The sequence below is a fragment of the Petromyzon marinus genome, chromosome 45 (assembly GCF_048934315.1).
Source record: "Petromyzon marinus isolate PM22_M1 ecotype Great Lakes invasive population chromosome 45, UKy_Petmar_22M1.pri1.0, whole genome shotgun sequence".
Taxonomy (NCBI): domain Eukaryota; kingdom Metazoa; phylum Chordata; class Hyperoartia; order Petromyzontiformes; family Petromyzontidae; genus Petromyzon; species Petromyzon marinus.
Genome location: NC_133711.1, coordinates 8,749,963 through 8,775,191, shown reverse-complemented (window position 1 = coordinate 8,775,191; position 25,229 = coordinate 8,749,963). Strand labels below are relative to the sequence as shown.

General features: G+C 51.7%; 2 protein-coding genes across 2 annotated transcripts in view; one reads left to right on the top strand and one right to left on the bottom strand.

Moving 5' to 3' along the window:
- Positions 1–13,176, top strand: part of TCAIM (T cell activation inhibitor, mitochondrial) — a 34,100-nt gene extending 20,924 nt beyond the window's left edge. Inside the window, exons 7-11 of the mRNA XM_032971286.2 lie at positions 1,418–1,515; positions 4,377–4,468; positions 5,514–5,746; positions 8,065–8,196; positions 8,513–13,176. Coding sequence (XP_032827177.2) covers positions 1,418–1,515; positions 4,377–4,468; positions 5,514–5,746; positions 8,065–8,196; positions 8,513–8,750 — 793 coding nt within the window. The 3' untranslated portion in view covers positions 8,751–13,176. The remainder of the gene's footprint in view (positions 1–1,417; positions 1,516–4,376; positions 4,469–5,513; positions 5,747–8,064; positions 8,197–8,512) is intronic.
- A 1,887-nt stretch (positions 13,177–15,063) lies between these two features.
- On the bottom strand, positions 15,064–22,279 carry LOC116952169 (uncharacterized). The gene is made up of 5 exons (XM_076074018.1): positions 22,184–22,279; positions 21,945–22,017; positions 21,435–21,511; positions 18,961–20,140; positions 15,064–18,467 (listed from the first exon to the last, which is right to left on the bottom strand). The coding sequence occupies exons 1-5, from the start codon at positions 22,277–22,279 to the stop codon at positions 18,448–18,450; spliced, it is 1,446 nt and encodes a 481-aa protein (XP_075930133.1). The 3' UTR covers positions 15,064–18,447.
- Between the last annotated feature and the right edge of the window lie 2,950 nt (positions 22,280–25,229).

Genomic DNA, 25,229 nt, shown 5'->3' with positions numbered 1-25,229 from the left:
ACAATATAAGCTCGGTGCTAATTTATCCGCTTCGTGAGCGTTAAGGCAGCGGTCTCCCACAACGCCTTGGCGCCAAATGACACCGCCCGGGCAAACCTCTCCACCCACGCGCCGTTTGCGACCGCGATGTGTTCCGCCAAACAGAGGCGCGATTCACCTTGGCTTTCAAAATAGTTGCCAACCAATTCCACGTTTCAAAATATTTGTCAACCAATTCCACGTTTACAACCTTCAGTATAAAGTGGTGAAGGCTTGCTGTCGAAGCGCGTGGCACGCGTCACGCTCGGACGGTGATTTGGCACGGCTCATCACTGCACGCAGAGGGGGCGTTCTGGTCTGGAGTGATGGACAAAAAGATGGCCTTTATAACCAGGAAAGAGCTGATCGAAACTCGGCGCCGCCTGTCAAGGGAGGCGTGATTGAATCTACGATGTTGCCATACGCTATTTATTTGTCATTAGTCTGCGATTGATGTTTGCTCTTAAGGTATGGAACAGATGTATGATATGGTTTATGCCATTGTTTGTTTGTTGTGCAATATACCTGAAGGACCCTGTTCTCTGCACTGTTGATGTTTTTGTCTTTTGTTGTTGTCGCTCTGCTCATGCAGCATGATGGATCTCCCGTGTAAAATAGTCGGGCAGCTGGCTGAATGGGACCACCATCTGTGTAGCAAATAGAACAAACGTTTACATTATGAGACCTCCTTTGCCAGCAACAAGATATAGAAATAGGTTTTACCCTTTTAACTGGCACAAAAACTGATACCTTTATTCAAGGCATCATGTTTGCAATAACCACAACACAAGCAGTCAAAATGCAAACAAAAGAGACAACTCTGATAATAATATGCACTGTCCTTGAATTTGATTGGTCCACACCCGAAGACGGCTTTTCTTAGAGCCTAGTCTCCACTGGTGTTGGACCAGAAGACGCCAAAAGGCGTAGATCGTGTAAATATATAAATGTGTCGTTAAACCCGCCACCACCCAACACAACCAATTAGTAAGGGTTGTCATGTAAACAGAACATGCCAATTCACCACTAGGGAGACAAAGGACGGCTGGGCGTGGTCCTGGCCACCCACCCCCTCATGTGATGTTCCAAACTTCATTGGTGCTCGCTAACAGCGCTTGCCCCAAAAGTCCGTTAAGGCTATACAGGGGATCTTTGTCTTTGTACTACACGGTGTGTGGAATAACCTAGAATAAGCGTTAACTTGTGGTGTTGCGCTGTGTGTGCTTCGCGTTGTCTTTGCGTGGCGTGCGCCGTTTTTGGTGTGTTCTGCTGTGCGACGTATGCTTCGTCGTGCGTGCCGCAGCATGCGATAGCGCATGCGCGTGCCTCGCGCCGTCGCGACACGGCTGGGCCCCACGCGTGTACTTCCCTGTTAATTGCCGTTGTTGTTTGCCCGCAGGTGGCAAAGGCAGTGGGGTGTGGCCCACAAGAACAGTCAGCTGCACAGCCTGAGCCGAATGGGACAGCAGTTCCCACAGCTGGCACAGCACCTGAAGGGTACGCACATACACGTACCGGAGCGCATGTGCGCGTGTGTGGATACGCCGGTTAAAAAGTGTTATTGATAATCGCGTGCAAAAACTATTTTTTAAAAATATGTTACAGGACAATTCCTCTATCCGTTGCCCCTATTATCCACACCTGTAAGGTCCATGGAAACTCCTATTGTCTACAACTGTAAGGCCCATGGAAACACTTATTCTATTTTCCCAATGTGTAACGTCCATGGAAACTCCGATTATCCACAACTGCAAGGTTCATGGAAACTCCTATTATCCTATTCACACCTATAAGGTCCATGAAAACTCCTATTATCCACACCTGTAAGGTCCATGGAAACTCCTATTGTCCACATCTGTAAGGTCCATGGAAACTCCTATTATCCACACTTGTGTAATGAGAGAGCGCCACCTAAGTAACGACGAAGGGCTGCATAGTCACTGCTGGGTTACTCATATCCAATCAGAGGGAAGGGTTCCATCTGGTCCAAAGGCAACGGGCGGAGCTCGTGGGTATGTACGGGAAGCATCGAGAAGGTTCTACGAGGGGCGTGGCTAGAGGCGGAGCCTAGCTCTGCCGAGAGCAATATAAGGAGAGGCAGTGAGAGGACTCGGGGTCGGTGTTGGAAGCCTGGAGTCCGGACTGCGTCGTCGCCTACCTCGTCTCGCCAGCGGCCACGTGGCGAACTCTGCCAGCGAAGCCCTCTCTACTCCCCGCGCGCCGCCAGCGAGCGGGGAGTGCGAGAAGGGAGAGAGACGCGCCGCAACGGTGGACAAGGGAGTGCGCGCGTTACGGCAAGGAGAGAGAGCGGAACCATCCGGAAAGAGAGAGCGGAGCTGTGTGGTCATTGTTAATAAAAGACACAAGTCCTACAGTCGTCGTGGAAGTGCTTTATTACACTTGTAAGGTCCATGGAAACTCCTATTATCCACACCTGTAAGGTCCATGGAAACTCCTGTTACCCACGGCTCCTATTCCTATTATCAGCAGCATTCCGCGATTTTTACTGACAATCCATAACGAAGCAGCTTCGTTATGCTTCAGGAAATAATGTGTTGCTTCGATTTCAAGGGGACATAAGCGGACACAATGTACCTGGGCACTTATATTTTTGTATTGTTTTATATTTATTGTATCATATTTTTTTTCGTTTTACATTAATTGTATTTTTAATTTTATTTTTTAATTGTTTTTCCCCCATTGCTGATGTTGGGACTGTTCCCTGGGCAGGGTGGATGGGGGGTAATCACTGCCGGAGCAATGTAATTCTCAAGCGTGGCGACACAGATGATTGATGGTGTAAGATTGCTAGGTGCCATGTCCTTTTCTCGGCCTTTCGTTTCCCTCGCCCCCGCCCCCCCTGGTATGTAATGTGTCTGTTCTTTGGGTTTTATACGGGATTCAATTAATGATGGTTGTTATGGCTTGGGTCAAAAAGGTAGTCTTGTGTTTTTCAACATAAGCAATGTGATTTTTGTTGTTTTATTATTTACCTACGTGACTTTACCGAATAGAACCAAAGAGTATAAGCAATGTTACGTAATAGTCTGATTATGACTTAAAGCTTTCGTGACTGCAGGAATTAATATTCTTTGGGTCTTTCGGTAAAGCCACGTAGATAGAAAAATAATAAAAATATCACGACGTTTCGATCACAGCGCAAGCAATCACCTGATGACGATTGCTTGTGTTGCGATTGAAACGTCTTGATATTTTATTTTATTTTTCTGTCTACGTGACTTTAACGAAAGACCAAAAGAATAAGTCTGATTATGCTTAAGAGGCTGTGCATCCTGGTTATTGTTCTACATCTAGATTTATCAACATCTAGATTTATCACCTACGACTTGACAACTATAAATTGCTAGTGTAATCTACCCTTCATATCGATTTTAACGACTACTGTTATTAAAAAAAAAAACAATATTCTATGATGTCCGAGTTTGTGCGATTCTTTCATTTATCTCTAACTTTTCCGCCAATGCCGACCCCAACTTGGGCTGGACACCAGTGAACAAGAGCTTCATAGCTCATCTGGTTTTCGTCCAGCTCAAATGAAATGTCCGTGTCTCTATCTATGCGACGTTTGCTCATCCGAAAAACAAATATTGCACGTGTGTGACTTATGTTTCAAGGTCATGTTGCTTTTGTTGAATCAGGTGAGAACTCGCAGAGACCAGGATGAGTCTCATTTGCAAGCGTGACCTGGGGGCATTAGTCTGCCAATAGAGGATGATGATTCCTCGTGTAATCCTGATTGAGCGCTTGCTCACCGTGTGTGTTTATTGGACCGCTTGGCTTCTTCGCGTTGCTTTACGTGTCGCCGTGTACATCCGTGCTGTCCGTCCGTTTGCCGTCGACGCCGCAAAAAACCACACAGTTGAACATTACGTGAAAATACGATCTCATTTACACGAGAGCATCATTTTTAATGTTTCTGGCATCAACAGCGAAGAAATAGATGAATATGTTTGGGGTAAAGTGTGGGTACTGTCATCTCTTTCGAGATGGTCTGGCCAGCTTGGCCGATGTAACAACAATTCACTCTAGAGGGGCTCTCTGGAAGTGCCTCTGGTGGAGGCCCTTCTGCCAGCAGTGGCGTGAGCAAGCAGTTGCACGGGCTGCCGTTTTACATTCATGAAATCCCAAACATCTCATCAGTAAACCACGTCATTCACATCCCGTGAAGCGTGACGCTATCGCAAATAGAAAGTGGGTGAAGCCACCTGTGCAGGTCATCAGTAATGCAATATTTAATGATAAGGCTAGATTTGCTCTCTGCTGGTTAATGCCGCGCGTGATCCCTGCTGCAAATTCTTTCTGCCACCCTCTCCTCCGCCGTGTTTGGCTGCGTCCAGGCCAGACGCTGCTGTTCACCGACCAGTCGGGAGTGAACGCTCTGGGGCACATCATGTTGGGAATCACGGACGTGCACCACCACTGGATAAAGGTATGGGGGATTGGCGGGGGGGGGGCTGCTGGCACGTTTATGGGCGCCACAGAGGTGAGATATTGACACAGCTCCCCCACATTGCTGTGCTTCCGCCTCCTGCCCACCTCACAGCTATCCCCCAACTCGTCTATGGTGGCGAGTTATTAACTACCTCGCCTGGTATGTCGGAGGTCGGGGGTTTTATCCCGACCCTTGAAGATACCTGTATATTTGGAGTTCGCACGTTCTCCACGTGGTCACTTGCATTATTCTCCGGGTCCTCCAGTTTATCCTTTCACATTTGTAATCAACGTGTGCTTAAGGGTGTTGCTATACATTTCCACACGATAAGCTACTTTTGTTGAGCTATCATTTGTGACCAGGTCACTGAAAAAGATGTGCATAGCTCAGTGCGCCTTAGCTGGTAAAATTAAAATGGTTGAGTTTAACTCACCGGCGCCGCCTTCATCGTCCAGCCAATGCAACTACTCTGCCCTGCTGCACACGGAGACACAACGGTGTTCAGGACAAGACGACTTTCCTTCCCGCAGCGGCCAGCGCTCACTGAATCTTGGGTGTGTCACGTTCCATGTGTCGCGGGAGTGCTCCGCCCTTAGAGCTGCCCATTTTGCAAAACAAGGTGAAACAATTTGATGCGTGCACGTGCAGCTGCCTGCATGCGTCTTAGTACTTGTGAAGAGTTGATGGGGGGGGGATCTTCGTCTTTTGTGGGGAGCGGCAGTGCAGTGGTTAGCGCATTGTGTTACGAACGCCCCCGGCGACCCCAGTTCGATTCCCGCTCACGGCCACCACCGGTGATGATTGTCTGAACCGGTTCTGGGCCTCCCGTCGGTCGACTCAGTACCCGATGCGGTGTGTAAACATCGCCACTCGGGAGACAAAGGCGGCCGGGCATGGTGCTGAAAACCCACCCCCCCCCCCCCTCCCCGTGGTCCGTGCCGTCCTTCATAGCTGCTCGCGAACGGAACCTGCCCCAACCGTCTGTTAATGGCTATGGACTGGGTCGGGGTGGTGGGGATCTTTGTCTCGCGTGCGGTCCCAGGCAGTGGAGGAGCACCCACGCCTGGCCATGGTGCTCGCCCAGCTGCGCGCCGCCGAGGACCGCGCGCGCCGCATGCTCGGCGGCGCGTCGCTCGCCCAGCGCGACCCCAACGTGTCGGGCCTGTCGGCGCACCGGGCCCTAGCTCGCCTCAACCTCATGCGGGAGTCGGCGCTGCGCGGGCCGCCCCTCTTCCTGCCGGGCAGCCTGCGTGACCTGAGGCTCATCCTGGAGGGGTGAGGAGGGGAAGAAGGCGGCGTTGCCGGCGCGGCATTGCCGGCGCGGCGTTGCCGGGGCGGCGTTGCCGGGGCGGCGTTGCCGGCACGGTGCCCAGCCTTCGTGGCCTACAGCGGGTCCTCAATCATTTGCCGCATGTTCTCAGCGTTGTAAGACGCACCGGAAAGTAAGGTGCAGCCATGGGTGGAGTTTGGGGGGGGGGGCACGGGGGGGCAACGCACCCCCCACACTGGACATCTTCATAAATCTATTTTCAGTAGTTTACAATTAAGATAAAAAAAATATATATTATTTGCACCCACGATTCCTAATGTGAGGGACAAAGCGAACCCCTGCCCACCCCCTAAATATAGAAGTGAAAACTTCGCCTATGGACCCAGCCCAAACTTGTGCTCGTTGTCAAATAAAGTTACACGAACCCAGTCGCGCACACACAAAGACACAGATCCCCTGTATAGCCTTGAACAGACTATTGTGTACAAGCGCTGTTAGAGAGTAGCACCTATGAAGGCCGGCATGGCACATGAGGGGGTGGGTGGCCAGCAACCACAACCGACCACCTTCGTCTCCCCAGCGCTGATGTTTTTATCCACCACACCAGGCCGAGCAGATCTAGGGGAGGCTCCTGACCAGTTTAAATTATCGTCTCACTGGTGTTTGCCGTGAGCGGGAGCCGGAACTCTGGTCGCCGGCTTTGTAGCGCGGTGTGCTACAGCTCCTCACATAACACATGTACCGGGATAGCAGACGCACCCCCAATATTTGCTTGAAGATAAAGGAGGAAAAAGGTGCTTCTTGTGATCCAATTAATTTGGCGATGCTGCTACGCTGACATTGGTGCACAAGCGCGTTTTACAAAAAAATTCAACAGATTCGTCAATAACGCTGCCTTTAACGAACAATAACTTGTAATTGGTGATGTTACAGGGATTGGCCCCGTTCCATAGCACATAAATGGAAAGCATTTATGTGCTGTGAAGAACTATTGCTTTAAGTTTTTTTTTCATAACCTGGAGAGTACGGTATAGCGCGGGATTCCGTTCTGTGTCTCCACATATAAATAACATAAAATTTGTTTTAGTCTGTCATCGGCCTCTTGGCTTTCCACACCCGTGTAATCCAGCAGCATTAGTTTACAGTCCCCGTAGAGCAGTGGTTCTTTTAACCTGGGTTGTACGCACCCCCTGGGAGTGCGATATGCCCTTTCTGGGGGTGTGAGACGTACCAGATTTTTTTTGGAATGTAAATCATCGAAACGCAAGTTAAGCACGGGCATGCAAGTACTACTTTTCTATTTAAAGCTTTCGTGACTGTAGGGATTCATATTCTTGGTTCTTTCGGTAAAGTCACGTAGAAGGGAAACAATCAAATAAAAAAAATATAAAACAATAAGATTATCACGACGTTTCGACTGCAACACAAGCAATCATCATCAGGTGTGAAAACCACAGCAAGATTGCTTGTGTTGCAGTCAAAACGTCGTGAGAATTTTATTGTTTTATATTTGTATTATTTTATTGTTTCCCTTCTACGTGACTTTACCGAAAGAACCAAGAATACAACTACATTATTTCATCAAACCCTGTGTATTTATTAACATACATTTTTGTTACGATTGTGGACCACTGCTGTAGAGGGTACTTTAGCCTATCCCTCGACACTGGCCGGTCAGGCTGTGGCGCGCCCATCTCTACAGCTCGTTGAACGAAAGCGGCGAGATTTAAGAAACTTGCACCATTGTTGAACCCGTCACGGCAGGAGACCAAATCGATCCGGTGACCTCTGGGTTTCACCACGACTTTCAAGTGCCTTTTAAAGAAAACAGGTGACTGGAGTGTGCTAAACGTAGACAGAAGCAGATCGTGTGCTCACCGTTACACCACATCATAAGTGGCCGGGTAGCTCAAGAGGTCAGAGCGCTGAGCTGGCACCGCTGAGGTCCTGGGTTCGATTAAAGTGAGTTGATGGTCTCAGCCCAGTCACCAGCGCTTGAAAAAAAAACACAACGTAAAATTTGGTTCTGTACTTGCTTTGTATCATGTCCAGCTCTGAGAATTTAAATATTAGTTGGTTGTCACGCAAAAAACCTCGCTCATTTGCACAGCAAGCGGGAAGTGCTACCATCTACCGCGTAGGTCGGAGGTCACCCGAAGAATTACTTTGTCTCGTGACGTGACCGCCGACAGCAACGATCGGGATAAAAAGAATCTGGGAGAAAACAAAACATCCTGGAAGAATGCAGGAATTATTTTGTGCGAGTGAATGGGCATCTGGCTGTGGTTGACCGTGCAGGTCGTGGGTGCCCGCTGTGTCCCAGCTCGGAGTGTAGCCTGCGGCTGCTGGAGTCCGGCGTGTTCGAGGTCCCAGTCACGAGCTCGGCCGACGCCCTGCAGATGTTCATCGCGGGCAACGCCAGGGAGGCGCGCGCGCGCATGAACGCAACGCAGAGGTGCGCGCCGCGTTGTCGCGCCGGGAAGTCGATGGCGACACGTCTGCTCAGTGGGCCCTATTCACCCCCGGCGCACACCGGTGTTCTTTTGTTTTACGAAATGAGTGACAAAAAATATTAATCAAGCCAAGTGTTTTTTTATTTTTTTTATTTTATTTAGCGATAACCACGAGTGGACGGCAACACGACGAGACAAAACCCGTCTGAATCGAGGCGCAGACTTAAGATAATTCCGCATCGTATTCGAGACGGGCGGGTGCACCGAGGACTCTCAAACCACGGCGCCGCCTCTCCCTTGCGCCCGCGCTCCTCGCAGGCTGGAGGCCGAGGCACTGGCACTGGCGAAGGAGTGCGTGGAGCGGCTGGGCGCCCACCGAGTGCGCGGCGAGGCCGGCCTCCCCCCGGCCGCCCTGGCCGAGTGCTGCCGCCGCTTGCTGCTGCTGCCGACGGCGCCCCATCTGTCGGGGCTCCGGGGGATGCGCGTGTGCGTCTCGCGCTACTACTCGGTGTCGCAGGATGGCGAGGTCGTCATCCCGTGGCAGTGGCGCGGATGAGTGTCGGCCTTCTGCTTCGGAGCGCTCCGTCCGTGCCCCGTCGGGACGAGGCGGGGAGGGGCGAACGACCGAGCCACGCTGGGGCCGTGGCGAAACAGTCTGGCCCGGCGTGGGTCAGGAGGCGCCAGTTTTTTAGTTTTTTTTTCCCACTGCAGAACCGAGCTGTGCCGTGCCATCGATGTCGCGTGCAATGGACGGGTCGAGTCGCGTGTAGACAATGCGTGTGACAAAAAATTATAAACCGCCCCCGTGGCCCTGCTTGGCACCCAAGCCAGATTCAGATGTCTTGAGGCCAGCACATGACGGTTTAGTTCTGGCTCAGCTTGGCAAATAGCCAGTGGGAAACTACCCATGCGTACTGCGACGGCCCCGGACTGGCACTGCTCGTATGTGCAAGCGGACAAGGTTATTCTCTAAACCAGGGACGTGGAACCCTTTCCTTCCCGAGGGCCAAACGGGGCATTCGCCTTTTGCGGGGCAACATTCGGTGATACTAAACGTTTATCATGCTAGGACTTGAAAGACAACATGAATTGACCAGCATATTACCCTCGAGTCCCTGATTAGTGCGGTGAAGATTATGGCAGCGACTGGTAAACGTCGTTTGCTGTTCGTTTGGAAGTGTTAGGCCTCAACGTGGCCGTGGGCCACGATTTAAGTCCCATTTTAAAACCTTTTTTTTTTACTCCAGCCTATAATTGAGTTGACCTTGGTTTGGGCGTTGTGAGATGCAGTTTTTGCATGAACTACGCTATATAAAATTTAATTATGAAATGAAGTCGTGGGCTGTAGGTTTCATCACCCCCGCTGTTCAAAGACCGAAAGCACCTCGCTCCCATCGATATTTGCGCTGCTGTACGATGATGATGTTAATGCAGCAGGCTAATGATTCGGACAGTAAGAATTTGTTCAGACAGACTACATAGGTCCATGATGGTCTATCACCTTCATTCATAATTTAAAATTTTCTACACTTCTGATGGTTTTTGGCGAGGTCTGGCTTGGTTATTACTAAGTGCAATGGAGTTAGGGGGTTATCGTTGATGTTCTGTTCTCAAAGCCATCGATGACCCCTTGATTTATGTACACGGATGTACATAATGTCACCGTATGACTTTATATTAACTAGGGGAAGGATATTACTCAGTGTGGCAAAAAGATTAAACGCATTGTGTACATTTGTACGTTGTTTTCATAACAGCAGGAATTTAATACCATGGATGTATTAATACGAACCGAATGTATCAACTACCTAAATGTGATAACCGGATGTCAAAACGCTTTGCACAAAAGTGAGACCTGGATTTTTAGTTCATGGGAAAAGGAAGTGGTAAATGTATATTTCCCAGCACCCTGCGCTTTCCCTAATTTAAATGCTGAGCAAGATATTTGACAGATGGAATCGGGTCACTCACAGGCAGAGGAGAGCGATCTTAAAAGTCTGTGGATGACCAGAGTCAAGACTACGGGAGCAGCAGCAGAGAAGAAGCACACATTTTTCCCGTGTGTATTTCATACAGATGAGTTCCCTTGTGGTCTGTCTGTCTTCACTCGGTCGTGCATTACCTGAGGCGTGAAGCTGCACGGGTGCAAGAGACGAGAGGCCTTCCCATGGGGCACAATACGGGACAGACCGCACGGAACTCGAGGTCACTGAGAGTTCACACCAGAGCTGTGGACAAAGCGTTTATGGTCGTTTGCAATATGGTATTAAAACAACACCTTCCAAGGTATAGATCGCATTTAACCCCGAATCGTTCGCTACTTGAGCATTTAGTGGGATGATTGTGCTCTTCAAAGTGCACCCTTCCATAGCGTCCCTTGCCGAGTTTAACAGGTACACGGAGGTTAGCACGTGACCTATTGACTTAAGGATCAATCACAGCCGAGAAAGTTCGTGATGCTGGCCCATCTCTGCAAATCCATTTTTCCCAATTTGGACAATTTTGATTGGGACAACCCTGACACCGAGGCAAGCGGGCAGGCAGGAGCACGCCATTTAACGCTTTCCCGGGCGGAACAAATTGGCGACGATAAACTGGCACGTCCGCGGGAGTAAACGCCACGGACGTGGCCTCACCAGTGCTCCCAGAAGTCATCCGCTTGGATCTGAATCCAGTCACGAACCGGCGGAACAGACAACTCCAGATCTCACGCGCGCGCACTCACACTGCTGACGAGGCGGCAGCCTCCCTCCCAATGGGTTCGCGATCCTCTGTACCATCAGGTGGCCCGCTGGCCTGCGGGAAACTGTCACTGGGGAACTCGGAATAACCCTGCGTACCTACCATGGGAGGACACGCCGACCACAGCCGCAGCAGAACAATATTGGCCTCAAGTGCTGGCTGACAATGTCGACCATTCAGAAAATCGGGGCGCAGCCCTTTCAGAATTCCAACTAGCACAAGGCACTGGTACTTGTCTGGGTGGTATTGCAGACGCCGATATTTGAGGGAAACCCGTCACACGGACGTTGTAAGACGCCTACTGCCCTGTACGACTCGACGCAGCCCAAAAGCTGCGCTGCTGTCGCAACTGTGCGTGCAATTGGGTTGCCACGATATTGCGTTCTGCGATGTTGCCGTACAACGTATAAGGTCCTCGATAACCACATCATCGTATCGCGGTTATAATTTTTTCACTTTTATTTCCTGACCAAAATGGTTTAAATAACAAGCACAAAAATGGTCTATGTAACCGTTTCCCAGACTAATTGATGGCATGATGGTAATATGACAAAGTAACATTCGTAGTTTATTTATGAATATTATAGAGGTGTTTTTTGGGTTGGATCGCGTAATTATAAATGTGTTGTTAAACTCGACACCACTCGACACAGCCAATTAGTAAGGTTTTTCACGTAAACATAACATGCTAATTCGTTACTAGTACAGCACACTGGCGTGTTGGAGAGCAAATCCACAACATTAACAATCTTGGTACGACGTTCCGCCAGTAATTACAACTAGCTTCATCAGGCAACAGCCAGATTCGTGGAGAAATCCTGTTTCGTTCCTTAAATAGAGGGAGAGATGTGCTGACGTCACTTGTCGGCCCTCCACGTGAGGGTGGGAGGGATTCATGGATGCATATACATTTCAATGGGTATTCATTGGGTTTAACGACAAATTTACGCGATCACACCCAAAAAAACCCCCCTATATTATGGATGATATTTGTCGCGAAAACCTACGTGTTAAACAGAGTTTATTAACTGTTAAAACCGACAGCATCTGCGTTACAAGCCTTTTGAAATGTATAGTTGCAACGGTCGGATAAGTCTTGTGGCAGGTTTACTTTGAGTGAACTGTGAGTTGACGTTTGAGTAATCTTTATCCCGCCTGGAAGTGCAGCACAGCAAAAAAAAACTATCAGATCGTGAAATGCCATGTTTAGAGTTTCGGTTAAGAATTACGATAATCGTCATCTTATGAAAATCTATATCGTATCGTGAACAACGGATATCGCGTCAATCCCAGTCTGGTTGGATTGCGCAGTAACATTCATGGCAGTGAACGTCAGTTGCCTGGTGAGCTCAATGAGATTCTCATCTTCGTTCAGTATTAACCAACGCAGTACTTTGCAAGCTCGCGCTATTACTCACAATTGAAGATTGCACACGTACCTATATCAAGCCATGTGTTATGTAGTTAGGTTTTGTCATTTTCACGTTTTATTTTTTTATCATGGTGTCCATAATGTATTACTGAAGAAGTGAAGTCGTAAATGGGGTCATGTTCTAGGTAAATGGAATGGAAGCTGATATCAATGATTCAAGCTTGGGGTGTGTGTGTGTGTTTTAGGAACGCAACAGGGCACCTCGAAGTAGGTCGAGTTATCTGTGCAATGTGTCTTGTGATGGCTGGGGCGGCGGCTTCCTGAAGTTGCGCCCGCACGTGCAATACAAGCCAAGCGTGCCACCAAAGACAAAGATCCCCCGTATAGCCTTAACAGACAGTTGGGGCAAGTGCTGTTAAAGAGCACCTATGAAGGCCGGCACGGCATACGAGGGGGTGATTGGCCAACATCACGCACGGCCGCCTTTGTCAGCCCAGTGGCGATGTTTATACACCACAACAGGTACTCATTTCAGGCTGAGTCGACCTAGAAAAAGCTTAGGGACGATTCAGATAATCGTCACTGGTATTGGCCGTGAGCGAGAATCGAACTCGGGATGCCGGGTTCTCAGCGCAGTGCGTTAACCACTACACTACCGCCTCCCCAGTGTTCCACCACACACACATACACAGCGGCTGCGGTCGGCTCATCACCGACAAGTGCGTGAGCAGGTGTGGAGTCGTGGAAAAAATAAGTGTTGTTCGTCCGGTTGAGAACGCAAGAGACCTTTATAACGGTCTCATTTGCAAGAGTGCCCTGGGTAAATTGAGGCCAAGTCCGCACGAAATAAAAACCTCCGTGAAATATTCTTCTGTTCATTCGTCTGGCTGATGATGTCGATGCAGAGCAACAACTTACAGTTTCACAAACCGCGTCAGGAGCAAGCGGAATGGATCGCCGAGATGTCTCTTTCGTATTTGTGGCTTGGCCACTGCGTCGTTATATATGTTGTATATGCTCTGTTTTGCATGACCACAGTTGCACACTGGAGCATCTTTAATTTCCATTCGTGCAAAAGGTATCCGCATCTGCCATGGTTTAGGGTGGACCTTGAGCTTCGTGGAAGATAAAACCCAGGGGACCTGCGTTGGGTCTTTTACAAGGTGTTTTTGTTCTTTTGAGCTCTATTCAGCTCTCCAAGCTTAATCAAAGTTGAATTCGCATTTTCTAAGGGTAAGCGAATAGGTCCAAAAGGGCTTGGCGTGACTTAAGCGATGACGAGGGCCGTTATTGAGGTCCTGATGAATGGGAAGGACGTCTAGGAGGGTTGCGGCAGAAGGGTTGGGGAGAGAGATGTATGACGGCGCGGGCAGCCAGGGTGTTGGGGTCGACTCCGTGAAATGAGCAGGAGCAAACCCTTTCATCCTTTGCCAAGGTAAACGGGTGGTGGCGGTTTAAATCCAGTGGCCTCCCTGGTTATTACTGTGGGTGTAACAACCGTAGATACACTCTGGGCGTTTTGCTTCACACTAGACGTTAAATATCCTGTGACATTATTGCGAACTGGGGCGTCGGGGTTCAAATTTACCAAATTCGAGAACTACCGGGAAACACTCGCTTGGGGGATCTGCGCGCGGCATTCATGTCCCCTCCTGAAAAACGAATGCCCCAGGTCACTCTTGCAAACGAGACCATCCTAGTCTACTGGGTTTGCACCCGTTAACGTGAAATCAAAAAAACTAAACAAAGTGAGAATGGGGACGAACCTCACGTCTCTGTGCAATCCTCGAGCCCGTTAACTCGGCGCAATAACACAACATCGAAATATTGTTTTAAAAACTTCCTAAAGTTTTCAGTTTCGCGTAAATCCCAGAAACGGACGATCATCGCTAGGCAGAGAAAGCAGTGCACCACTTGGTGGTGTCAGCCCTTTCCCCCGCACCTCCGATTAGCACGGCTGGCTACGTACGGTGCAAAAGAAGTTAAACACACAAACATAACGGAACGACCGGGCCACGCTGCTGCGTCGGTGTCTCCGGTCGAGCTGTGTCCGCGCGCTCTGTCCGGCACGATGTCCGACGTTTCGCTCCGCGTATCGCACGCGGAGCGAAACGTTGGACATTCGCGCCAGACAGCACGCGGTGGTCTAACCCGGACCGCGTGTCAGTTGCTGGGCGCCGCGAGATAGCAGCGCGACTGCTGGAGGCGTCACGCTCACTCGACAAGCAGCCTCGTTCCCCCTACCCCCCCCTCCTCTCCCCGGTTGTGCTTATCTTATTTGAACCCTACTCGGTTCAGTTATTACACACCTGCTGCTAAACGTACGAGTATTTGAGCACCTGGACGGCACGGGTGTGCGCAATTCTGTGTCTTAATCCCAAGTGTTTTTTTATCACTGGAGATAAAAAACATTTTGTACACGGAGCACAAAAAGCACAGCGATAGCGAGCGTAGCGCGGTTGGCATGGCTCTTGGTACAAGAAATAAAATTGCACCCCCCCCCCATCTACCCACTCCCCCCCCCCCCACCCTTTCGCTGTCGAATTCCGCCCCCTCCTCCCCCCACTTTGTAGCCCATTGCCTGGCCACTCCAGACCGTGGGTCACTGCTCAATTTCCATCGCACGGCTTGCACACTCGATGCGGCTTGCACACTCGATACGGCTTGCACACTCGATACGGCTTGCGATGTCCACCGCGCAAGTAGTGCCGGGGGAGCTCGTGTGTGAATTCAAACTCTTCGTTGGCGCCAACGCTTCTCGTTTAGAGTGCGAATTTCTTTCGTGGCTCGCGATGTATGGCGACCTGATTGTTTGTTGAAAAATGTGAACACTGGCTCAATAAACGCGATCGGATGAAGACCTCTTATCACCAGGATACGGTTCCGTTACATTCACGTTTTGTGCACTTTACAAAAATAGCAGCAAAAAAATTAGTTTTGTTAAAGAAGTTAACTTGTTACACGTCAGAGAGAGCAGCTGTTTGATATCACATCATCAACACATTTTCTCATCCCAAGAGATCCATTGGAATAGCTATCAGTGCAGTAACAACTCCCGGCATTAGCGAAGGGTCCAGGGAAGTGGATCTCACCGAACTACCTCCGAAATCCTTTTGTTCACCCCCAGCACGTGGAGCGAAACGTCGGACTTCACGCCGGACAACACGTGGCACAACCCGAAAACAAACCGGGGAGCTGTTAGCAGCAAACAAACAGGCGAGAGAGATAAAAGATGAGCAACAGCAAAGGATTTTACAGCCTCAAGAAAAGTTCTTAAAGAACGTCCATCCTGGGCCTTTCTCCTGCTGTCTGCTGCTGTGCCGTGCGATGCACAGTGGCGATGCGGCGGCCGTGCCGTGCCGGTGCTGTGAAGCGGCGGAGGAGCAGGAGAGGATCAGCCTGATTCACAACACCAGCTGCGGCACGGCACCAAGTGGCGGGGGCCCCGCTGAGCCGACGCTTGCCGAGCCCTCCCTGGGCGGCCGCGGTGGAAAAGGCATTTTGCGACGAGCAGGGGGGACACGAGCGGAGGGCCGTGACTACCGCACGGGGCTGCTGGCGCCGCTGACGCCTGCTGTTGTCTCTATGGAGGTACAAAAACACGGGACATGTCATGGGAAGAAGGGGGAAAAGACGCAGCCCTGCAAATTCCTTGCTCACGCACCAGCTGGCCTCCACTCTAAAATGGAGCGCCAGAGAGAGAGGGTCCCTCTAACAGGGATACGTTCGCCTACTCTTCCACGTTGGCCAGCTGTCTCAGAAGGGTTGGGGAGTACCCACGCTTGAGCCCACACCGCACGCAACCAGCCAACGAGCTGTCGTGAATCCACTCGCCACTGCTGGGTGGACATAGGCGGCGGAGGAGTTTTTGAAGAAAAACTCGCGCTGGTATTTTTAACTGCAGCGCCATGGAAATCGAATTGAACCGGTGACCTCTGGATTACAAATCCAGCGCTGTAACCAACACACCACGGCGGGCATCCGACTTGAGCGGCAGCTGCGACGAACGCCTCCCTCGCTCGCGACTGCTGGGAACGGCAGCGTTCCTGAAACTCCCTCGGGGCTCCTGGCTACTCATTCCCGCGTTGGCCGACAGTGCCGAGCTGGGCAACGAGTTAACCTGGCACAACCGGGCACTCCGAACCGCAAGATAACAGTTGGCCTGTCTGTCTCAATTCATTGTTACGCTACAGCAGCGGTTCTTAACCTTTACTGCGGCCTTGCACCCCACCCCCCTTTGGTTCTCAATCGAAAATTTGTTTTAATGTTAATAACTACAGAGGGTTTGGTGAAACAGAGTAGTTGTACTTATGTGCCCCGTGCTTAATTTGCGTTTCCATGATTTACCTTCCAAAAAGATCTGTCCGTGTCTCGCACCCCCAGAAAAGGGCATCTCGCACCCCCTGGTTAAGAAGAACCACTGCGTCACGGCGTACTCGACACGCACGCACGCGCGCACGCCGAAAACAAAGCACAGCTCCCGCTCGGCTGCGACACGTTTACACCGCGAGCTCACGAGATGTGCCGCGTGTGTGTGAATGTGTGTGGGGTGGAGGAGGCTCACCAAGGACGATCCTGGGCAACCATGGAGGGCGGAGGCGCGAAGCTCAACAGCCAAAGAGCGGAGCGCCGGGGTGGATAAACCGCAGCGAGTTGGCACGGTGGTGAGCACAGGCGGTGCGCATCTGCCAGTCGGTTTAGCCAAGGCACCTTTTTCCTGTGACTTTTTCGTGTGTGCATGCGAGTGTGTGCGTCCAAGCAGGCAGGAGGAGCAACGGCGCAGTGGTTGCAGCACTGCCGAATCTGGTTTGATTCTCGGCCACGGCTAACATCAGTGGTGATATATCTGAGCCAGTTCCGGGCCTCCCCTATGTTGACTTAGCCTTAAAAGAGCACCTGGTGCAGTGTGTAAACATCGCCACGAGGAAGACAAAATTGGTCTGCCCTGGTGAAGGCCAGACCACCCTCCCATGCGCCGTGCCGGCCTTCACGGGTGCTCGCTCACAGCCCCACCAACAGCCTGTGTGGGTTACACGGGGGAATCTTTGTTTTTGTTGTCCAAGCAAAATTGATTTCATCGGACTCGGGTCAGAATTCTCATCACAGCGATTACATTTTGTTCACCTGGTGGTAGGTGGTACAGAAAATTTGAGCCACGCCTATTCCGTCTGGATGGGATAGAGCATTGCCCCCTTGCACGCTCGTGGGTTTCTGGTTTACTCCCACGTGTAAATGCTCATTAATTGGCCGTAACACCTTCATAGATAAGTGTGTGTGTATATATTGAGGATCCCCCAGAGCTTGGGGAGGCATTTGACACCGGCTCACCACCCGGCTGTCTTTCCCCTTTCGGCGTGGGTCCTCGCGCCTTTCCGAGTCGAATGCTGTCCACGCTACAAGTTGAGATGATCGTCATTCTCACGGGAAGGCCCCGGGTGCTGCGTTGATGGTGTCAAAAAAAGGAGTCAACAAGACGTTTCAGCTCACCTACCCAGGGCAGAGTTCAACTCCTTCATGGCATTATCCTGGCAAATCATCGGTGCACTTTCTGCATGCTCGTGGTCTTCTTATTTCCATTAAAATAGTGCCAGGTCTCACTTGCGATGCGTCCACCTCCATTGCTGGGGGCCCTTCATTTTCCTTGTTGAGTGAAGGTCTAAATGAACGCGCCTCACGTTTAATACTTCACAATTACTACGCAAGCCAAAACCTCGGACATTTTTCTTCAGTGACATTAGACAATTAGAAAATGGTTTATTGATAATGTCAATTATTTACCGGGGGGAAACGTCTCAGATTTCAAGACCATTTTTTTTCAGGAGGGTCTTCTTCCATTTGGGATGTTTTGCCAATTCCGTTAAAAAGTGGCACGTAGGGAGAGGAAACTGGCGTACCCGGAGAAAACCCCGGGACACGCACATTACAGGGGGGTTACACTCAGCACTGGCCAACTACCGGGCCATACCTCGCAGCTCCACGCCAACGCCACCTGGCAAGCCCTGGTGGTGGCAGTGGTCGCCCATCCAAGTATGAACCCAGCTCAAACCCGACTTACGCTTCCAGCATCGGGCTCGATGCGGCGCATTCAGGGTGACTTGGGTTGTCGTAACAAATGCTGGCGCATGCATTTGGGGGATGATTACTCCCGTCTATCAGCCCCTGAAAGGAGATAATAGGGAATGAGTGGGAGTGGGAAGGTGGGGGGGGAAACATTGGATAAAAAAAAAACAGAGGCAAAGCCATTTGACACGACTCGGCAGTTACGCAATTTACATTAACATTTGGATGGAAGAGAAGGCCAAATACTCTCGAGGGGCTACACGCCTAGTGGAGGCCATTCTGCTAGCAGCGGCGTGAGCAATAAATTGTCGGGCTGCACGTTTTACCTTTAACACGCAACAACAACAACAAAAAATAAATCAATTCGTTCAACAATTCTCTATTGAATTTGAATCAATGAAAACCAGTGGTAAACAACAACAAAGCATCCCGTTTCAAGCGAGCGCCTGTTCCCGCAAGCGCCACAGCGTCGAGGCCACAGCCGGCGTCGAGCAGCATGAAGCTCAAGGCGCGACGGACACGGCTGCATGCTAATGACATTTTTATCCCCGTGTCGACGCCCCAGACCGTGGAGCGTTTGATTTTTTTTTACCGCGGTGCCATTCAGCGGATCCGACTGCTGCAGGCGGCGAGCGCGCGGGATGATCCGCCCAACGGGGGCTGGGGCCAGAGGTGGGCCGAGAGGCTAGGGCGGCCCCCCCCCCCCGCCACTTTTGTCTCCGTGGGCGGCCCGGCAAGGCGCGCGTTGACCCCCCTTTAATCAGCGGCTGCCACGCGGGGTCCGCGGAAGACGGTGGAGGATGGTGGGTGGTGGGGGGACGCAGCGGCGTGGGTGGGTGGAGGGGAATGCGGCGCGTGGCATCTTTCAAGTGCATCCGAGACGCCCACGGCTGTGAAGGCTGTGACTGCTGTGACGGCTGTGAAGGCTGTGAAGGCTGTGACTGCTGTGAAGGCTGTGACTGCTGTGAAGGCTGTGACTGCTGTGAAGGCTGTGACTGCTGTGACTGCTGTGAAGGCTGTGACTGCTGTGAAGGCTGTGAAGGCTGTGACTGCTGTGAAGGCTGTGACTGCTGTGAAGGCTGTGAAGGCTGTGACTGCTGTGAAGGCTGTGACTGCTGTGAAGGCTGTGACTGCTGTGAAGGCTGTGAAGGCTGTGAAGGCTGTGACTGCTGTGAAGGCTGTGACTGCTGTGAAGGCTGTGACTGCTGTGAAGGCTGTGAAGGCTGTGACTGCTGTGAAGGCTGTGAAGGCTGTGACTGCTGTGAAGGCTGTGACTGCTGTGAAGGCTGTGACTGCTGTGACTGCTGTGAAGGCTGTGACTGCTGTGAAGGCTGTGACTGCTGTGAAGGCTGTGAAGGCTGTGAAAGCTGTGAAGGCTGTGAAGGCTGTGACTGCTGTGAAGGCTGTGACTGCTGTGAAGGCTGTGACTGCTGTGAAGGCTGTGACTGCTGTGAAGGCTGTGAAGGCTGTGACTGCTGTGAAGGCTGTGAAGGCTGTGACTGCTGTGAAAGCTGTGACTGCTGTGAAGGCTGTGACTGCTGTGAAGGCTGTGACTGCTGTGAAGGCTGTGACTGCTGTGAAGGCTGTGACTGCTGTGAAGGCTGTGACTGCTGTGAAGGCTGTGAAGGCTGTGACTGCTGTGAAGGCTGTGACTGCTGTGAAGGCTGTGACTGCTGTGAAGGCTGTGAAGGCTGTGACTGCTGTGAAGGCTGTGACTGCTGTGAAGGCTGTGAAGGCTGTGACTGCTGTGAAGGCTGTGACTGCTGTGAAGGCTATGACTGCTGTGAAGGCTGTGAAAGCTGTCACTGCTGTGAAGGCTGTGACTGCTGTGAAGGCTGTGACTGCTGTGAAGGCTGTGAAAGCTGTGACTGCTGTGAAGGCTGTGAAGGCTGTGACTGCTGTGAAGGCTGTGAAAGCTGTGACTGCTGTGACTGCTGTGAAGGCTGTGACGGCACGCGCAGCGACAGGGACATTAAATCGGCCTTAGCCCCGGGCAGGCGGGCTGGCAATGCAAAAGGCAGCGGTGCCCAAGTTTGTGGGCTGGAACAGCGGTTTTTTTTCATATCCCCTTGTGTTGGGGAGGATGCTGCTGCCGCGGTGTAATCGTCAGGGGGCACTGGGACTTGGAATACAGCGGTCGCCGATCTGATTCGATCTTTCTGCCGCGGCAGTTGATGCCATGGGCAAGTTTCTTAAATCCAGCGTAAATCGGCGCACCGGTCAGCCGGCTGGCAGGTCGTGCACGGCGGGGTTAAAGCGCGGGTACTCTCACCTCTTTCAAGACGTCTGGCGAGCCTGCAAGAGTTGGCCAAACGCTCTCCCAATAGCGTGAGCGGCTCTTATACACCTCCCCTCCAGGTGAGGCCCATCTTGCCAGTAGTGGCATTGGCAAGCGATTCCAGAGCCTGACTTTACCCTTTATTTTGAGAAGCCCCCCACCACCACCCAAACCAAGCAATTGACATCGCCGTCACCACGATGACACACAACGAGGGCTTAACATTGCGTCTCAATCCTGGCGAACGCGTCTCAAGAGAACGCTCCGAACCAGTGGGCGTATTTACGTTGGACGGAGGCAGCCGTGGGAACGTTTACCGTCGCTCAGTCGCCGCTCCGTTTGGGGGTCTCGACGCAGAGGAGTCCATCGTCGTCGTCGTCGTCGCCGCTCGTTTAATACGAGGATTCAAAAACCGCTGGGGGGGGGGGCGGGGGTTGGGGGGGGGGGCACGTTCAAACTAATGACGCAGCGGCATGGCAAGCGCGGCCGGTAAGGCGGACGGGGCGAGCGACGCGCGCCGAGCCTCGACCGCGCGTCGAGTCTCGTCCCTCGTGATTTCTCTCCCGAGACGTTTCAGCGGAGCGAGCGCCGACGGGGGAGCGAGGCCGCGGCGGTTGTGGGGGGCAACCCCCCCCCCCCCCCCCCCCCACCGCTGTCCAGCTCTGTGACAACATAAACGGCGGCACGCACAGCGGCGCCAAGCGGTCGCGCACGCCCCGGGTGCAGGGGCTTTAAACCCCCGTCCCAATTTCGCCTCGGGGGTCCCCTTGCTCCACACGGCGAGCCACCCGTCCAGTTGCACTCTTTGCACGCTCCGTGGCGATGCCGTTCGAGCGCACGTCCGTACGCCGATGCAGCGGCAGCACTGACGGGTGCGCCAAGGGCGTGTAATGAAAGCCACCGTTACTCAGCCAACCACAGTCACTTTGCGAAAATAAATCTATGAAGCCGCAATCTGCAACTATTTTTGATAATTTAGATTCAGAATCGCCATCTTTGTTCCAATAAATACCAGATTTAGAAACAAATGTTAGGCTTCAATGTTATCATTCAAATAAGAAAAATATACATTATCGTGAATATTACTAGCATCAATGCCTCAAATCATGCCATCGTGCAAGCAACCGATTAACACAATTAATATTTGTGACATCTATATTAAAGACGACGCTGCCATTCCAACGCCAACCGTTGCCGACCGCAGTGCTGCTCGGACCCTCCGAGAGTGAGCCCGCCGACGTGGCTGCTCCCCCTACCTTACACACGCCACGACATCGCTCGGGGCCTGGGCCCCTTGCCGGTCCACGAGCGAGGGCACGCCGGCCGGCAGCTCGACAGGGAGCGAGCGAGCTGGCCATCGTGAACCTGTCCCTGCAAAAAAATACAACCTCGAATGCCCGGTGCACCGGTTAAAAAGAGAAATCAAAGTAAAAAAGTTGAAATAAAAAACAGCAGGTGGTGAAAAGGGGGGTGGGGGGGGTGGTGCTGCCATCGCCCGCAACGAAGGGCTCGCGCCTCCAGAAGCTCGCCCGCTTGCTCTCGTGCCGCTGTGCGGAGTGCCCGCTTGCTCTCGTGCCGCTGTGCGGAGTGCCCGCTTGCACGGCAGTGGCGTGAGCGAGAGGTCCACCTTCATCACTGCAGTGCCGCTTGCTGCATTAGCCGGGCGTTTCCACACAACACGCCGGCCGGGGCGTAGCCCCCTTCTCTCCCAGCCCGTCTCGCTTTTCCCCCCCCCAAAAAAAGAAATCGCCGCCGACTCATTACGGCATTAATTATGTCATTAGCGGCAGCCGGGCAGTCGCCGAGGAGCCGGGCTTGGGAGGAGCACGGACGGACGCACGGACGGCGGCTGCTGCTGCTGCTGCTGCCTGTCTGTCGTGACGGCTGTGAACGCAGAATGTTGTGGCGCTGACCGGGCGGGCGGGCGGGCATACACGGTAGCATGGCGGTGCACCGCGGTTATGTACAGACGGCGCGAGATCGCATCTCTGGTGATTCTGCGGACGCCGCGCGGGACACGTACGCTGCGGCCGACGGCGGAGGGCGGCGTCGTGCGCACACGCCGCGGTGATGGATGCAGGCGAGCGCGCTCGCACACGGCTCGCCTGTGCGTACACACAAACTCACTCGTGCATGCACACGTGCAAACGGCACAGCACCCTCGCATCAAATGTGTCACAGTCATGACCGCCTTTTTTTACGATTCCATATTGGAGGGCGGGGGGGGGATAGATCCTTGCGTGGGTGAGAGATCTGTAAACTGCAAGGGCAGCATTTTGTCGACTGCTTGCTGCAATCAATGGAACGCATACTAAACTGGAGCAATGGAATTCAGATAATGGGCATTTAAGGGAAAAGCGATGCGGTGACGTCCCCTCTCAAGATGAATATCACACGCGACAGTTTAAAGCCTGTGGCAGAGATTGAAGGAATGTAGGTTACGACTGAGAGTCGAGATCATGAATTTTCAAGCGGTTATGGGAGTGCATCACTGTCAAGGGGTGACCGAGTATACACCGCACACAAAGATCTCACAAAAACTGCCATTGCTAGGATAATCACAGTACATGCAGCAATTATGTGTCGAATTACTATATAACTCCGGCTCCGCGTATCCTTAATGTTTGACGGTAAACACGACAATGAGAAAAATTACATCTTTATGCCAGTTCCAGAATTTTAAATGCTTTTTCAAACATGAACTCGTTCTCACAAATATCACCGGGGAACACACACACACACATATATATCTCGAGAGAGAAAATCGCAAGCTTATACTGCACCACAGAATATCAACATCATATATATTTTTTTAAGCGCACAACAAACTCCAACAGTGTTGCATGTGCTCACGAGAGCTCCGAATGACAATTTATCTGCGTTTAAACCCCGTACTGCGTAACCAAATGGCGGCTTTTGTCATCGTGGGTTTTGGATATCCTCATGTCCAATTTTTCCCATCGCCACCTCCCTAACTTGCAAGAGTCCCGGACACACGCAAGAGACCTCTTAAATATATAATAATAAATAAAAACCGCACGTACAAATATTGCGTGCAATCACACCCATGCGTACGACCACGCCGCACGTAATGCGCGTGGTGCTGTTCATTTATTTCTTTTCCGGACGCGTATACGCACGTGCGTGCACGCCGACGAGCGGAAATGCACACGAATCCACTGCAGTCGTCTCCCCATGCGCGCATGCAATGACGCTCTCTCTCGCACATGCAACATATTAGGCACACGCGCCGCACGCACACACATATACGTACATGCACAAAGGAATACATATGTGCGCGCGTGCACACGCACGTACCGCTTGTCAAAATCCCCGTCACATCTGCGTGCATTGCACACAGCTCACGCGCACAGCAGTCGTGTACACCAATTACCACTGGGCCTGCGATGTACGGCTATTATGCGCCCGCTCGCTCGGAGGTACCGCAAACGCGAAGACAATCCGTGCGGGAAACTGACGTGGGCTGTACCAATGAGGCTGCATCCTCGGAGGGGAAATCGCATTATCTGCTCGGCCACCAATGCAATCCTCGAGTAACGAAATGTTTAAACCGCCTGTCCCGCAGGCGGTTTAAACCCCCATCCCAGTCCATCGCTTCATTTCGCCACCGCGCCACCCGGTTTGTCCCATCGACGCGATCACCGCGCGCGCAACTTAACGCCGAGGACCGCCGACCTTCGGCAGTGGTGCCGTAACGATGCCAAACCATTCCTCTGCCGTGTGGCCGTTGCGGCTGCTAAAAACGAGGCGACACCTTGCACGGGGCACACTTGATCTTACGGTCAAACACGTTTCCGCCAAACATACTTGCAGGTTCACTTGCGACGGCGGGAGTGACGGGGTAGGGTGGGAAACCCTGACAAAATTAGCAACAACATACAATCGCCCCCCCGGCCCCCCCCCCCACTTTAAAATCTGCCGTTTTCACAATAAAATATAGAGGGCTCGATTAAAGCTGTTAAGAGCACATGGAAAGGTCAGCAGTTTGTGTTTTTTAAATGCACATTTTGACTGCAGCCTATCTATGACACCTTAAGAGCCTAGAGCAGGAATGGGGGTGGCACAAACGAGGCTTTTAAATGGACCTGGGTTAAAATTTATCCGCATCCAGAGGAAATGGCCAGGTGGCTCAGAGGTCAGAGCGCTGAGCCGACGCTGCTAAGATAGTAAGTGTTCGAATTCCGGCAAGGTGCCTGCGATTAAAACCGGGTACTATTCAAATTGAATTGAGTTGATGGTTCTCATTCCTGATCACTAAATGACTGAACACACAGACACACACACACGCCCAATGAAAGAAAGAAAACCCATCACAGTAAATTTCGTTCTGCTGCACTTAAATTTGACTAAATTCCGGCTGTGAGAATTAGCGAAAGAAATATCTGTGAGCCGTCAAGCGAACGAGCATTCCTCTCCGTAGTGGTATGGGTGTGAAAGTGCTGCCCTCTAACTGTGCACACCAGAGGCCACGTTAAAAGGACCGTGGTGTCTATTTCTCATAGCTCAAGGAGCACAACTGAATAATGTGTAAGCCATTTTTATTCTTCTTCTTCATCATATAA